The following is a 17,489-nucleotide window of genomic DNA, read 5'->3' on the forward strand; positions in this document are numbered from 1 at the left end:
ATCAGAGGGTAACCCACACAATCAGAGGTTAATCCACACAAACAAAGGGTAACCCACATAACCATAAGGTAACCCACGCAATCAGAGAGCAATCAACACAATCAGAGGGCAATCTTCACAATCAGAGGATAACCCACACAATCAAAGGATAACCCACACAATCAGAGGTTAACCCACACAATCAGAGGATAACCTACACAATCAGAGGGTAACTTACATAATCAGAGGGTAACACACACAGAGGGCAACTCACACAATCAGAGGATAACCCGCACAGTCAGAGGGTAATCAACACAATCAGAGGGCAACTCACACGATCAGAAGATAACCCACACAATCAGAGGGTAACCCACACAATCAGAAGGTAACACACACTCTCAGAGGGAAACTCACAAGATCAGAGGGCAACCAACACAATCAGAGGGTAACCCACACAATCAGGGAGAAATCCACACAATCAGAAGGTAACCCACACAATCAGAGGGAAACTCACACGATCAGAGGGCAACCCACACAATCAGAGGGTAGCCAACACAATAAGGGGAAAACTCACACACAATCATAGGGTAACCCACAAAATCAGAGGATAACCCACACAATAAGAGGGTAACCCATAAAATCAAAGGGCAATTAAACAGTCAGAAAATAAACTTCACAATCAGAGAGCAACACACACATTCAGCGGACAACCCACATAATCAGAAAGTAACCCACACAAACAAAGGTTAACCCACACAAACAAAGGGTAACCCACACAATCAGAGGGCAACTCACACAATCAGAATGCAATTCTCACAATCAGAGAGCAATCAACACAATCAGAGGGCAACCTTCACAATCACAGGGTAACCCACACAATCAGAAGATAACCCACACAATCAGAGGGTAACCCACACAATCAGAGAATAACCCACACAATCAGAGGGTAACTCACATAATCAGAGAGTAACCCACACAATCAGAGGGTAACCAACATAATCAGAGGGTAACTCACACAATCAGAGAGTTACACAGTCAGAGGGTAATCCAAACAATCAGAGGGTAACCCTCACAATCAGAGAGTAACCAACACAATCTGAGGATAACCCGCACAATCAAAGGGCAACCCACACTATCAGGGAGTAACCCACAAAATCAAAGGGCAACCCACACAATCAGAGGATAACCTAAACAATCAGAGGGCAACTCACACAATCAGAGGGCAATTAACACAATCAGAGGCCAATCCACACAATCAAAGAGTAACCCAAAAAATCAAAGGGCAACTTAAACAGTCAGAAAGTAACCTTCACAATTAGATAGCAACCCACACAATCAGAGAGTGAACCTTCACAATTAGATAGCAACCCACACAATCAGAGAGTGACCCACACAATCAGAGGGTAATCCACACAAACAAAGAGTAACACACACAACCATAGGGTAACTCACACAACCATAGGGTAACCCTCACAATCAGAGAGCAATTCTCACAATCAGGGAGCAATCAACACAATCAGAGGATAACCCACACAATCAGAGGGTAATACACACAATAAGAGGATAACCCACACAATCAGAGGGTAACTCACATAATCAGAGGGTAACACACACAGAGGGCAACTCACACAATCAGAGGGTAACCCACACAATCAACGGGTAATTCACACCATCAGAGGGTAATTCACACAATCAGAGGATAACTCACACAATCAGACTGTAACCCACACAATCAGAGGGTAATTCACACAATCAGAGGGTAACTCACACAATCAGAGGGTAACCCACACAATCAGATGGTAACCCACACAATCAGAGGGTAACTCACACAATGAGAGAGTTACACAATCAGAGATTAATCCACTCAATCAGAGTATAACTCACACAATCAGAGGGCAACCTATAAAATCAAAGAGTAACCCACAAAATCAAAGGGCAATCCACACAATCAGAGGATAACCCACACAATCAGAGGGCAACTCACACAATCAGAGGACAACCCACACAATCAGGGAGTAACCCACAAAATCAAAGGGCAACCCACACAATCAGATGATAACCTTAACAATCAGAGGGTAACTCACACAATCAGAGAGTTACACAATCAGAGAGTAATCCACACAATCAGAGTATAACACGCACAATCAGAGGGCAACTCACACAATCAGAGGGCAACCCACAAAATCAGAGAGTAACCCACAAAATCAAAGGACAACCCACACAATCAGAGGATAACCCACACAATCAGAGGGCATCTCACACAATCAGAGGCCACCCCACACAATCAGATAGTAACCCACAAAATCAAAGGGCAACTTAAACAGTCAGAAAGTAACCTTCACAATTATTGAGCAACCTACACAATAAGAGAACCAACCACACAATCAGAGAGTAACCCACACAATCAGTGAGCAACCCACACAATCAGAGGGTAATCCACACAATCAGAGGGTAACCCACACAATCAGAGGATAACCAAAACAATCATAGGATAATCCGCACAATCAGAGGGCAACACACACAATCAGAGGGTAACCCACACAATTAGAGGGTAACCCACACCATCAGAGAGAAACCCGCACAATCAGAGGATAACCCACACAATCAGAGGGTAACCCACACAATCAGAAAGTAACTCACACAATCAAAAGGTAACCCACACAATCAGTGGGTAACCCACACAATCAGAGGGTAACCCACACAATCAAAAGATAACCCTCACAATCAGAGGGTAACCCACACAACCAGAGGATAACCCACACAATCAGAGGGTAACCCACACAATCAGAGGGAAACCCACACAATCAGAGGGTAACCCACACAATCAGAAAGAAACCCACACAATCAGAGGGTAACCCACACAATCAGAGGGCAACTAACACAATTAGAGGGGAACCCACACAATCAGAGGTTAATCCACACAATCAGAGGGAAACCCACACTATCAGAGAGTATTATAACCAACACAATTAGAGGGTAACTCACTCAATCAGAGGATAATCCGCACAATCAGAGGGCAACTCACACAATCAGAGGACAACTCACACAATCAGAGGGCAACCCACACAATCGGAGGGCATCCCTCACAATCAAGGAGTAACCCGCAAAATCAAAGGGCAACTCACACAACCAGAGGATAACCCAAACAATCAGAGGACAACTAACGCAATCTGAGGGCAATTAACACAATCAGAGGGTAACCCTCACAATCAGAGGGCAACCTACACAATATGAAGACACTTTGGTCATTAGATTGTTTTCTTTAACTATAGCACGAAACTGTTTAAAATATAAAGAAAGCATTATGGTCGTGATATGTGTTCATGATTTGTTTGATTTTGTTGACATGTCAGCAAAACTAAACAATTACATTGATATAGTATACTGGTCTGCGAGTGGGATCGTCTTTTACATAATGTCTTGCTATACCACAAAAATCAGAGTGAACTCAAAATAAACAGCCAAATGACCTATGATGAGAATACAATCTGAAGTTTTTGTAATACCTCCATAGCATACAATTATTTTCAAGTTAATCCTTATAATTAAACCTTATCCCGTGAAATTTTATTTTAAAATGACTATGTTTCCTATGAAATCATTAGACCATTGATTCAGCCATTCAGAAACGGCGCAACAAATGATGACGTCATTTTTTTACGTTGTGAGATGGTAACATAATTTGTAAGCCAATGAAAATGCTCGTTACAAGTGGGATTGACCTATTAATAGAGCTAGATAGTCCTCGTCGTTTTTACCAACAGATAACATTTGTTTTAGGAGATTAAAGTTCTATATGCGAGTCTCGTTATAGTATATTACGGTAAAATCAAATACATCACGATATTTTCCGATTTTTTCCAGAGAGATTTTTCATTTTTTGGGTTTAAATGTTGTGGAGATTATGAGCCGGATACACATTTATTTTGCATACAGGTCCAGGTCAAATGTTGATATTATCTACAATATCAGTCAGTCATCAGAAAGTTTCTCAATCTATCATGTTTTGGTCGGAATCGATAACAATCACTTTGTGTTTTTATCGCGAACTCCACATTAACTCCAGCTGTTTTGATAGATATGAGATATGCCATTGACATTGTCGGGAGACGCCATCCACACCTACGTCTTCAGGAGTGACTAAATCCCAGTCACCTCTTCTGTTATGTATTCGTGGAAATTGTTACTTTTATTGTAATTAAACATGTCGTTAAGGCTGACACATTTAAGCACTCTTTGCAGGAGATGATTTTAAAATACGGTTCTTGTATTATTCTTCGCCTAGAACGGGGATTTCGATGTCTAAAATTATCAACAAGTATATATTACATCATTAATTAACCTTAAAATGTATGAACATCCGCAATTCCTTGTCTGCTTCGGTGTATGAAGCGTGTGAATATTTAACTTTCTGCACTCTCCGCCGGAAGTGACTAATATAACAACCCTTCCCGATTATGAATACGTTTAAAAACGAATTATTATAAGCGAAGTGCCCACTGACGATATGTAAATATTTACAAAACTCCAATGTAGATCTTGTTCATTCTAGCGAGGACAATACATCACTCATGTAAATTAAACTATAAACGCTGCATCATCAACAACTGTTGACGAGAGCTGATCACGTAATGGAGACTGCCACAGCTGTCACTATATTTAACATCCCAATCAAACTTTCATATCTTTTTTTTACAATAAATAATATGACACATTAGTCGATAAAGATAACTGATTTGAAACGCTGACAGATATTTTTACTATAAACATAGTTTCGATAGCATGGCCCTGAAACCACCTGCAAACATCCATGATTTTATGGCGTATATATATATGGTGTACTTGTCGATGTTTGCATCGAGGTTTGAATGAAGTATGAAGATTTCTGTATATCGTGTATTACTATATCTAAGAATAGAAGCGAAACCAGTAAAGAAATCTTTAACACGTGCGCCAATTTAAAAAAAAAAACAAAAAACAAAAAAAAACGCGAGTGAACACAATTTCAAAAAAATGAACATGACTATCATATTTTTGGTATTTCTTTAGGCCAGACTAAGTGTCCAGACTGGTCATTCATATTGTTGCAAAAGTATACGATCATTCTGTTTATGCGCATTCATAATTTGGTTTGTCATTTTTATGAATGAGAGGTCGGTAGATGTTTCGTCCCTGTCGACACTACAACTAGATACTGGTTATATGGTACCCTTACCTTGATATTTTGTACAATCATTTTTCGCATTTGTTTAGCAGTGAGTAAAATATGAACAGAAACAGTATTGAATAAAATATGCCATAATTGATGGCCATTGAGTAAATCAATTAATCAGTCGATGGTGTATGTAAGATAACACACAAGAAACGTAATAAAGAGCACGTGTACTGTTTAACATCGCCGTGATTTGTTGACGAGAAAATGAGGTTTCATTACGGAAAACCTCGTAAACTACTTCCACACAAAGCCAGCCGAATCCGTTTGAAAGCGTCCAGTATCCTCTTTATCCCTAAGTATATATTAACATGCTTGTATCACTGTGAGTTTGGTGTGGTCATTGTATACCCATATTTACTGTATGAGGATTAAACGATACTCACGAAAGCACAAAATGTTCTCTTCCCATAACAACGGTATCCCCGAACCTCTATCTAGTCTTCAACAATATCCCATGCTATTAAAAAGAAAAAATAGATTTTGAACCTCTTTTTTCTTTGGAGTAAATTACAGTTTATGAAATTAAGACTCATCTACCTGTGTTGCATCAGGCAGCTTTTTGTGATTACTATTAATTTTTTTGTTGAAAACATAATAGGTTGTGCACATATTTGTGCTATTCAAAAGACTGTAATAAATACAATAGGTCTGAAAAGTTAAAATACATTCCTTATTAAATAATCGTTTTATTAATATCGCAGGCGATCTTACATGTACTGAAACAGATATGTTTAATCTTTGAATATGGCGTTTGTTTTATAAACGTTTGACATAAACTGTTTTATTTCCAAGTATTTTACCTGTACACTCACAAGCGTCTCTTCCTGAGAAAGTCATGGTGCGGTAACTCACACGTTGATGTAGGCTGCCTTTTATTTAACGTAAATTAATCGAAATATTGATATCACAATATTGTATTTAAATTCTGGTTGGATCAAAGTCTATTACATTGCGTCTACTAATGTGAAGTAAAAACTGGTCGTTTTCTTTCCTGACTAATAATGACAATAAATTACTATGCTTATCTCTACTTCTGGTTACGTTCACAGAAAATCATTACCTTTTTATACGTATCAAACAGACTTCTGTATTAGAGACCATATCTAAGTCCTCCATTTAGCTCACCAAGGATTACCAGTTCTCTAACCCGCCTTTCTTCAGCTGTCCGTTCAAGTGCACACGCTTTAACTGATTACATGGCTTCATACATTTCTGGATTGATAAAAAATATTATTGTTGTCCCGAATGCATTACAATATTTATGAATGTTTGGAAATATTCTAATATAACGGAAACATGTTTTAATTTTTGAACCAGGAAGCTATGATAGGTATTTAATCGATATTGTTCCGCTTTTCGCGGAATCGTTTAGTCACTGATTTTATAAACTATTGACTCTATATGTGTCCCTGTGTAGTGTTTGGTCCAACGAATTAGAGAGTATGAAAATATACCATGACAGAAAAAAAAACCATATAGCTGTAGTGTCGTAGAGTATGCTGATTAAAAAGCCGACTGAGTCAATATTAGCTTTGGGACACGCAGTTACAGGGCTCAATAGCAATTATACAGTGTATTTACCCCGTATCAATCCATTTCACTGTTGCTGTCTAATATATATTTTTGTCAGACAATGCATGTCTCCAATTGATAGCTCAGCATACTCTCGACAACGGAAATATTTAATAAAATATGACTGTTTAGTGCTCCTGTGTTCATTGTAAACTGCTTATATTTTGATAGGTTTTTTTTACCTGCTCCATATAAAGCAGTGCTGGTCTCCCGATACAGACGCCGAGTGTGTGACGTAGTCATGTTAGATAGGTATGTAGGTATACAATATACATTAATACAGTGTAACGGACACGTAAACTTCCGCCTGTGCTATTGTGTAAAGTTATAAAAAGGTAGTCACTACTACTTTATACAGACTATAGAATCCTACCGCAACTGCTCCCAATGTCACTTAACGAGGCGGGATCTGTCTATAAAGATGTGGTAATTGAATTGAACTGTCTTGAAAACCACCAACTTGCCTTCTGTGGTTAAGACTTGGAACAGTGAAAAAAAATCCTTACCAGCAGCTATTGCTGCTTATTCTGCAGTTTTTTGGAATTTCTTTAAGATAAGATGAAATGTAACCATCTGAGAAGGTTTTCCTATTGGATCGTTTTCCCTACTTACTGATTATGACTGTTACAATGTGCCTGACTTCATTGGCAGACTAACGATAGAGAGATGTGTGGTGTCGGGGAGTCCAATCAGGGAGTCGCTACACTATACCGTCATCAGCCTGTCGGGTACTACTGACCAGTATTTATAGTAGATAATGTCTAGGTTCCGCCGGATTAGTAGGACAAACTATAACAGACCTTCACTCGGGATGATGTCACTTTGGACAGTACACCTGTACTGAAAAGTTATTGCATTGAGTATTAACAGAGGTGTTTTATCCATTCATATGACAGTATGTCAATTGTGTCTCTTATGTATTGGGTTTTGTCAATACTTTGATCACTGGATTCTGCATACTGAACATCATATGTATGTTATTTCTAGGTAATACGTATTTCCACTAAAACATCCGTTAAACATGACGGAGGTAGGTTTTGTTACCGTTGATTTTGTCGTCTTTGCGCTTGTGATGTTAGCGTCTATCCTGATTGGAACTTACTATGCTGTTTCCGGAGGTAAAAATAAGACATCTTTGGAGTTCCATTTAGGAAATAGACAGATGAAGTTTTTACCCATCCTCATATCTCTGATGGTGTCGAACCAGTCCTCGATAATGATGCTCGGCTACCCCGTGGAGACCTACCTGTTTGGGGGTGTCATTTGGCTACCAGTGCTCGGATACATCTTCGTCTTCCTCGCCTGCGTCCGAATCGTCATTCCATTATTTCATCCGATGAAAATCACCAGTGTGAACGAAGTAAGTAATCTCTGTGTTGTTATTAAGTTTACCTAATGAAGTATGTAAGCATATTGTCATAGTTTCATTACTAACTAATTAAGCGTTAAGTTGTATTGTTATCGTTCACAGATATCTAATTGTTTAGCTTGTCATTTTGTTGGAGTTAACAAAAAATCAATTGTTTAAATTGCTAGTCATAGATATGTGAGGAAGCATGTCACAAAGTCTGTTAAATGTTTGAAATCAATAAAAATGTCAGCTGAAATGTTATACCCTGTTTGCTTTCGGAATTTAATCTATACAATGAAACAAGTGTCAAAACTCATTAATCTCTAATTATTGACTAAGTGTTTTGTGATTAACGGATTGCTAGTTACAGCATTATGTAAGTCAATGCAGTTTTACTAGTATTAAAATCTGTCGATTCAGTGTGATATTGAAACTTAAACGTCGCGTTAGAGTGTTGGAAATATCAGGAGATAATGCTTAGTAAGTGGGGTTAAGATGTGTACTCAATAACATGGTATGGACAGTGATTTAAATCGAATGTTGATTGGAATCTTCACCTCTAATTTTGTCCATTCTGGTTTGGGATTAAAGCATTAACTGATATCGTTTAAGACCTGATTGATGCTCTATTGCCTATAAGGTATAACACTCGTCTGTTTACTTAGGCGACTCAACTTAGTCCAGATTACATGGTAATACCTATTGCCACCTTTCCGATTATAAATTCCGCACCTAAATGTCAAATATCTGGGTTAGACGACAAGGTGTTGAGATAAACAACATTAAATATAAGATAATCGTTTATCGAATTAAAAACACGTATTGGCAATGGTCGAATAACGTAGCAATGCAACAGGGATATGTATTACGTTGTACTGATGATCGAGATGGTGACTCACTTCATTGTTTTAGCAGGTGACTGACCTAATTGTTTGAGCAGGTGACTGACCTAATTGTTTGAGATGGTGACTGACTTCATTGTTTAAGCAGGTGACTGACCTAATTGTTTGAGATGGTGACTGACCTAATTGTTTGAGCAGGTGACTGACCTAATTGTTTGAGCAGGTGACTGACCTAATTGTTTGAGATGGTGACTGACTTCATTGTTTAAGCAGGTGACTGACTTCATTGTTTAAGCAGGTGACTGATCTAATTGTATGAGATGGTGACTGACTTCATTGTTTAAGCAGGTGACTGACTTCATTGTTTAAGCAGGTGACTGACTTCATTGTTTAAGCAGGTGACTGACTTCATTGTTTAAGCGGGTGAATGACTTCATTGTTTAAGCAGGTGACTGACCTAATTGTTTGAGATGGTGACTGACTTATTTGTTGAGATGGTGACTGACTTATTTGTTTGAGCAGGTGACTGACTTATTTGTTTGAGATGGTGACTGACTTATTTGTTGGAGCTGGTGACTGACTTATTTGTTTGAGATGGTGACTGACTTCATTGTTTGAGATGGTGACTGACTTAATTGTTTGAGATGGTGACTGACTTAATTGTTTGAGATGGTGACTGACATATTTGCTTGAGATGGTGACTGACTTATTTGTTGAGATGGTGACTGGCTTATTTGTTTGAGATGGTGACTGACTTCATTGTTTGAGATGGTGACTAACCTAATTGTTTGAGATGGTGACTGACTTATTTGTTGAGATGGTGACTGACTTATTTGTTGATATGGTGACTGACTTATTGGTTGAGATGGTGACTGACATATTTGTTTGAGATGGTGACTGACTTATTTGTTGAGATGGTGACTGACTTATTTGTTGGAGCTGGTGACTGACTTAATTGTTTGAGATGGTGACTGACATATTTATTGAGATGGTGACTGACTTATTTATTGAGATGGTGACTGACTTATTTATTGAGATGGTGACTGACTTATTTGTTGAGATGGTGACTGACTTATTTGTTGAGATGGTGACTGACGTATTTGTTGAGATGGTGACTGACTTATTTGTTGAGATGGTGACTGACTTATTTGTTTGAGATGGTGACTGACTTATTTGTTGAGATGGTGACTGACTTATTTGTTGAGATGGTGACTGACCTTATTTGTTGAGATGGTGACTGACATATTTGTTTGAGATGGTGACTGACTTATTTGTTGAGATGGTGACTGACTTATTTGTTTGAGATGGTGACTGACTTATTTGTTGAGATGGTGACTGACTTATTTGTTGAGATGGTGACTGACTTATTTGTTGAGATGGTGACTGACTTATTTGTTTGAGATGGTGACTGACTTATTTGTTGAGATGGTGACTGACATATTTGTTTGAGATGGTGACTGACTTATTTGTTGGAGCTGGTGACTGACTTAATTGTTTGAGATGGTGACTGACTTAAGTGCTTGAGATGGTGACTGACTTATTTATTGATATGGTGACTGACTTATTGGTTGAGATGGTGACTGACATATTTGTTTGAGATGGTGACTGACTTATTTGTTGAGATGGTGACTGACTTATTTGTTGGAGCTGGTGACTGACTTAATTGTTTGAGATGGTGACTGACTTATTTATTGAGATGGTGACTGACTTATTTATTGAGATGGTGACTGACTTATTTATTGAGATGGTGACTGACTTATTTGTTGAGATGGTGACTGACTTATTTGTTGAGATGGTGACTGACTTATTTGTTTGAGATGGTGACTGACTTATTTATTCAGATGGTGACTGACTTATTTGTTGAGATGGTGACTGACATATTTGTTTGAGATGGTGACTGACTTATTTGTTGAGATGGTGACTGACATATTTGTTTGAGATGGTGACTGACTTATTTGTTGAGATGGTGACTGACTTAATTGTTTGAGATGGTGACTGACTTATTTGTTGAGATGGTGACTGACTTATTTGTTGAGATGGTGACTGACATATTTGTTTGAGATGGTGACTGACTTATTTGTTGGAGCTGGTGACTGACTTAATTGTTTGAGATGGTGACTGACTTAAGTGCTTGAGATGGTGACTGACTTATTTGTTGAGATGGTGACTGACTTATTTGTTGAGATGGTGACTGACTTAATTGTTTGAGATGGTGACTGACATATTTGTTGGAGCTGGTGACTGACATATTTGTTGAGATGGTGACTGATTTATTTGTTGAGATGGTGACTGACTTATTTGTTTTCACAGTTTCTTGTTCGCATATCTGGATGTATTATCTAGGACTAAATCTAGGGGGGGGGAGAAAAAAAGTCACGTCCTTAAATGACTTTGGCTATCAATATGACCTAACAACAAAAATCTTAATCATCTAATGCTTTAGCTAATACAATAACTCGATTAATTCATCTTATACGTCCTAACAAATGTGCTTTTATTCCTGCATTGCATGAGTTTCAAAAGATTTTTATTTGCTTTAGAATATATATAACGCGTAAAATCACAGCCATGAAATCGGATATGTCCACTTCTTAATATTGTAAATTTTTGTAAATTGTCATTTGTCTGCCATCTACAATCCCAGAAACCATCCCAACTAGAAAAACGTTTAATCATACATAACTTGATAGCTGTTAAGACGAGATTGTTAGATATTACCATGTACCATTTATATTCTAAATGTTATTTATATTGACGTTTGTGAAACGAACATTTGATAAGATTCTTTAAACTACAGCACTGTATTTTACTTTTATTTAATTGTTTGCGTTCTTGAGTTATAAGTCAATTAATGATAATTTGATGGATATATGCTTTGTTCAAGCGAATCAAACTTTGTTATTATTATTATTCTTAATCAATTTATTATGAAAATCTCATATACTATTTTAAAACAAATCTAGGACACATTTCATAAAAAATCAATTTTAAAGATTGTGAGGATAAAAAAGAGATGTCAAAGAGGCAGCATTTGATATTGCATGACGTTACAATATAGACCTACAACCTCGAGCTCTTACCACAACAAAGCAAAGTGCCCCAGGCCAGATTACACCAGTGGCACATGCACAATAATAAATCGGATAACAAGCGGACTATACAAAACAAGAATAAGTCGGTGACGTTCTCATTTCGAAGATAAACCGTTCATGATTTCAACTTTTAAGTGATCTTCAGTTTTCCTTTTGAAAATTTACAGCACCAGACATCAAATTTTATAGGGCATTCAAATCATCACAACAACGTATATATATATATATGTGATAGTGTCTATAAATATAACCACGACACATGCAGACTAGGTTTTTATCGCTCTGATTTGCATTTGTGGGATTTAAAAATTCACAATTATAATTGCATGCATCATCAACTGGGATGTTTATGCATTGTAACTGTTTTTAAAGCGGAGTTGTGTCACAATGTGTCTTACATCACATTTGTTTATATGTCAAAGGTCACTTCAGGTCATGCTTACCACTTATTAGATGCGTTGAACACTGCGATTTAAACCTTATCCTCACGTAACACGTAGGTTGCCCCTCTGTCAAACTGACATCCCCAGTGAGATGGAGGTGGGATTGAGGAATAATTTTCCCTTGGACTGCTGACCATAATTCATCCTTAAACATTTGGCCAGACAATTTAAACATTCACCTGTCATCGTACTATAGTAATGGACTTCTCGGGAGATTCTAATTGATGGGCTGTTATGTTGCAGCCATTGACGGACTAAATTGGTAGTGGTAGACATTATTCAACTAATAGCTTGGCGACTTAATGAGACATGGTACCTGGACGACTGTACTGTTGGGCCGTATATCTAATGTGCACATTCCAGTTGTAGATATACATATCTATCTCAGGCACCGTACTATCATTTATAGTCCAGCAGTTCTAGTATGTGTTCTTTCAAATTTTGCTCTATCGGAGTTAGTCAGATCGTAGCTTGTATCATAATGATGTCCATAAATCTAACATATATTAACCACATATCAGTGCCGTGATCTTCCTTACAGGTGTTTATTGACATGAAATATTACACCTTTAATGAAGTCAGAAAAAGTTTCCGTAGCCATTTAAAAAGCCAAATTGATTTTGCAATGACAATTAAAAATGAAAGTGCCTTGTATCATGTTTCGCCATCCGTAATTTATTTTATCATTTTCCTATCACTATGTAGTTCCGTATTGATATTGATATTTTATGTGCACGATAATTACAAATCCGATAGTTTCTTAATTAGATATGACCGTATATCGAGTATGTCTATTTAAACGGACGAAAGATATGAAATATTGGCACTGTGACGGACATTTTACAATTAAAAATGATAAGTATCTGAATTAGGAAGATGAAAATGATTCAACGATTTGGGACGACATGAAAAGCTTTATCACTACGACTGACATTTTTTTCACATTGGTAGATCAGTATATTTTCCGTTTTAAGATAATGCATACACTCTTTCTGTGTTCTGGTAGAGATGTCATTAACTTCTTAAACGATTGCCATTCGATATCATATTCCTGTTTTTATCAAATGCTAATAAGAAACTTATAAGAGAATCAATTTAACTCTATTACAATCTTATCATTTTACCAGTGTTTATAACTACAGTACAACGGGCTTACTGTTCACAGCCTATTTACTTACATTATAAAGAAAAATTCACAGGTTTGAATGCATGTAGTGTTATGATAATAAACCCATATATCAGGTTTGGGATATCAATGTTTTGAAGAGGTTTTATTCATTAGAAACACGTGCATTATTTCATCTATGATATGAAACGGAGTGTCTTGTAAACAAGGCAAGTGATTTGCTGGCGCCCTCTCATAACATCATTCTTTTCAATGGTTGAGGGATAGCAATACTCTCACCAGCAAAATATTTTGAGAGTAGATCATCTTTTAACACTCTCCAATACACTTCAATTTCTGTAATATATCGGACCCAATGCACTATTTTATGTCACCCTTTAATGTCCCGGTGACAACTGCCCTAACCATTTTTTTTCAAAGGATCTAGTATCAGCAATCTATTAATTTTCCCTTTGCAGTATTACACGAGTTCTGTTTCGTTTTCTTTCGGCTTTAAACGTTTCTTACCTAACATTGGGGTTATTTTCTAACATATTTCCCCTAGTTCTGTCACATTCTAGTCTTGCAGATCAGCGAATACTATCTGACATGCCCTACTGTAATACCCTTGCTGTCTAGTCTACCTATATTCCATTTTCCGACCCCTCCCACACACCGTCACCCTCCCACAACGTCTCGAAGGAGTTAGACCAGTTTGCACTCGTAACATTACTGTCGTCATTCCCGTGGTCAGGTTTAAAGATAAAAGAAATGATGATATGATCAATGCCTACACAATACTAGAAATAACTCACCTTCAAAGGTCCTAACAGTCATTACGTCATAGAACAGTTAAACTACTCACAGTGATAGAAATTGCGCCATATCCACGTACAATGTATAATGTGTGTGATTGAATATCGATATAGAGTAAACACTGCGTTTTTATAACGTCTAATTACATGAACGGTATACAAATATTCCATGATCGGAAAATATTAATAAAGGACAGGTTGATATAAATCTCTATAGACTAGATCTAACATACAATGCATTGCAAAACAGCTTTGACATTTATGGAAGCTTTGCATTGAGATTAAATGTAACTTTTATTGAATTGCAATGACGTATTCAATCAATGTTAAAGTAAATATAGTAAGAGTAAAGATTTGGGTTACTTTTGAAATACTAGTAAAGATGCTCCACGGCTGACAAATGATAATTTTTCTCTATCAGAAACAGGAGCAGACGATTTAGTATTTTTCTTTAGTTATAAAAGTTACTTACTTTACACTATTACCACCATTGGAAATTCTGACCTTCTTATTTTATTTCAAGATAAAAATATTAAAAATAATTAATTGCATCCCGAAAAAATTCCATGGCACTATATCTTATATGGAATGCAGTACTGACTGCGCATGCACCGAAAGCAAAATCAATTATTTTATATTATTTTTCAGTTAATTAGACATATATATATACACGATTAAACACCAATTATTGTTCAAATGATGTGTACCATGTATGCTCTGTCGGCGGTGGAGCATCTTTAACAGTTATAGGTGTTTAGGGAAGTAGCAGGTGAAGAAGCTGGAGAAAGTTCGCAGTACCCGGAGAAAATCGCCGAACCGCTTTCAGTGCTTGGTAACGTCCCCGTGTAGTTTCGTGACCCTGTGGTATCCAGGTGGTTTGTTTGGACAATCAGTGAAGTGGAATTATACTATATTAATGGAGGTTTCAACAGGGAATCTATATACATAATTTGCTTGTGATTAAGTAGTTGTAGAATGCTATTGAGATTGTAGTAAAAACCGTTTTCATTTTTAAATTACTTTAATTATTTTAAACACTGAATGGACACTAATTAATATTAAAATGGTCCGTCGTATTTTTGTCAACAGAGTCCACTCACAGTTCGCGACGAAGACATTGAAAGTGATACTTATATATAAACAAACATAGTCAGGCATCACTTCTGAGCTTAACGGCATACACACTTCATCTTGATAACTTGGTTCACTTTCACATTTCTATTTACTGTTACAACAAACTGAGAGCTCAAACTGTCTACAACAGCTAAACTGTTGGAAGCCAATATAAACATACAGGAAATAATAGCACAAATAGTCATAACAAAACTGATTTAGGCGTCTATCCTGTAATTAGAATCTTATTATCTACTTCACGATTCGTATATTGACCTACCACAAGTACCGTTATCATTCTTATGTTCGTAATGACAATCTGTTGCCTGTATGTTATACTACCTGCCTTCTCAGCAGGTGAACCATTTTTTGAGAATCCAAATTAACAAATGATGATACCTTGATGGAGCGTGAGCATTGCAATAATTTCTATAAATTATGTCTTTCATAACACATTGGATGTCAACGCGGTCATAAACATAAGGCCGAATACCAAGCACGCCAGACTCCATACTAAGGAATACAATGATCGGCCAAGGAATAATGGTGCTGCTTGGGTTACCTGCTACTAATCTAGGCACATTATTGAAACCATGAGACGCTGCGATATGTTACATGTACAGGGTATATTATGTTAGTATGTAATTTGTTATGTAATTAAATGACGATAGGTATGAGACAATGAAGTAATTCCAACCGTATGGACAAAACAAAATTGTCAAATATTCGAGGCGATCTGCCCCTTTATCAAGACACACAAAACGAACACGATTACATAATAGGATACGAGCAGTAATGCGGGATGACGATAGGTATATACACATAAAGGTTAATTACTCGAATTTGGTTTTTGGCATGATAAATACGTAGTGATACATAAGCGCGTGTATAAAAGAATCGGTGGTCAATATAAGTTTGTGAATTCAATATAAAGTAACAATATCGTAGAAATCTACAGACGAGGAGTAATCATCTGTAGGTGTGAACTACGAGGAATTTGGTTGTTTGTCAGCATAAGAAGCTTGACGTGTGGGGAGTGATATCCTTCCCCATCCCGAATGGAATTATTGTTCTCTCATACGATTCACCAAATTGTGTATCTACCATTGGCATGGCAGCATGATTGATGTGACGTGAATGATCTATTTCTAGACAACCAGTGGAGATCCTGTCAACTATGATTTAGATATTTACCTATATATGATAATGATTATTTAGAACTTTAATAAATGGTGTTTTAAACATTAAGATTAGCGCAACTTAAATCATAAAAAGGAAAAAGGGAAATATGTGTTTGAGATAGTGAGTTAATTACACAAAAAGAATGCATTTTTATAAAAGAATAAATTAAAAGCTCACACATCAAATCATTTGCAATGCCCTGTATTTAAAAGTTTTTTATATTTTGTGTTGTATACACATAAAATACATTGTTGAAATCTATTCCTGACAATCTCTAGCTATATGTCAATTTGACTAGTACGGATACTCGTTGAACTCCATATGAGATAGGCCAGTTGAATGTCACTGCATGATTCCGTCACGCAGCCAGTAAACGTAAACTCGGTGTACCTTTTCTCTTCATGCCGTTGTTCCTTCCTTTTCAGTAAGTAAGGCATGTCATACATAGTGTTACGACAAAAGTTTATTCAACTCTTGAATAAAACAGAACCATGGAAGCTATATCAGGTTTTGATGTCCATTGTTACTGCTGGACCTGTACTGTGTTGTCCTCAATTTTGAAATGCATGCATGACTTTATTGAGCAGAGTATCTGGAGAAGGTTACATGCTATTTGTATTGTATGGGAAGAAGACTTATAAGTTTCCTTTGTTCTATTTCAGTATTTCGAACTGAGGTATGGAGCTGTCGCTGTACGCAGATTTGCATCAATTTGTGGAGCCATGGTAGACGTAAGTGTGAATAGGCGCTGATTGCCGAACTGGATGTACGGTGCTAATT

At 37.0% G+C, this 17,489-nt stretch overlaps 1 protein-coding gene across 2 annotated transcripts in view; it reads left to right on the forward strand.

Annotated features, from left to right (window-relative positions):
* The first annotated feature begins 6,967 nt into the window (after window positions 1-6,967).
* The window catches only part of LOC138334320 (sodium-coupled monocarboxylate transporter 1-like), a 39,781-nt gene continuing 29,259 nt past the window's right edge, over window positions 6,968-17,489 (forward strand). Inside the window, exons 1-2 of one of the 2 annotated variants that reach the window (XM_069282966.1) lie at window positions 6,968-8,126; window positions 17,372-17,440. In XM_069282966.1, the coding sequence (XP_069139067.1) occupies window positions 7,788-8,126; window positions 17,372-17,440 (408 nt within the window). In that variant the 5' untranslated portion in view covers window positions 6,968-7,787. The remainder of the gene's footprint in view (window positions 8,127-17,371; window positions 17,441-17,489) is intronic. The other variant, XM_069282967.1, reaches the window with a different exon arrangement.

This window comes from Argopecten irradians, chromosome 11 (genome assembly GCF_041381155.1).
Source record: "Argopecten irradians isolate NY chromosome 11, Ai_NY, whole genome shotgun sequence".
NCBI classification, from domain to species: Eukaryota; Metazoa; Mollusca; class Bivalvia; order Pectinida; family Pectinidae; genus Argopecten; species Argopecten irradians.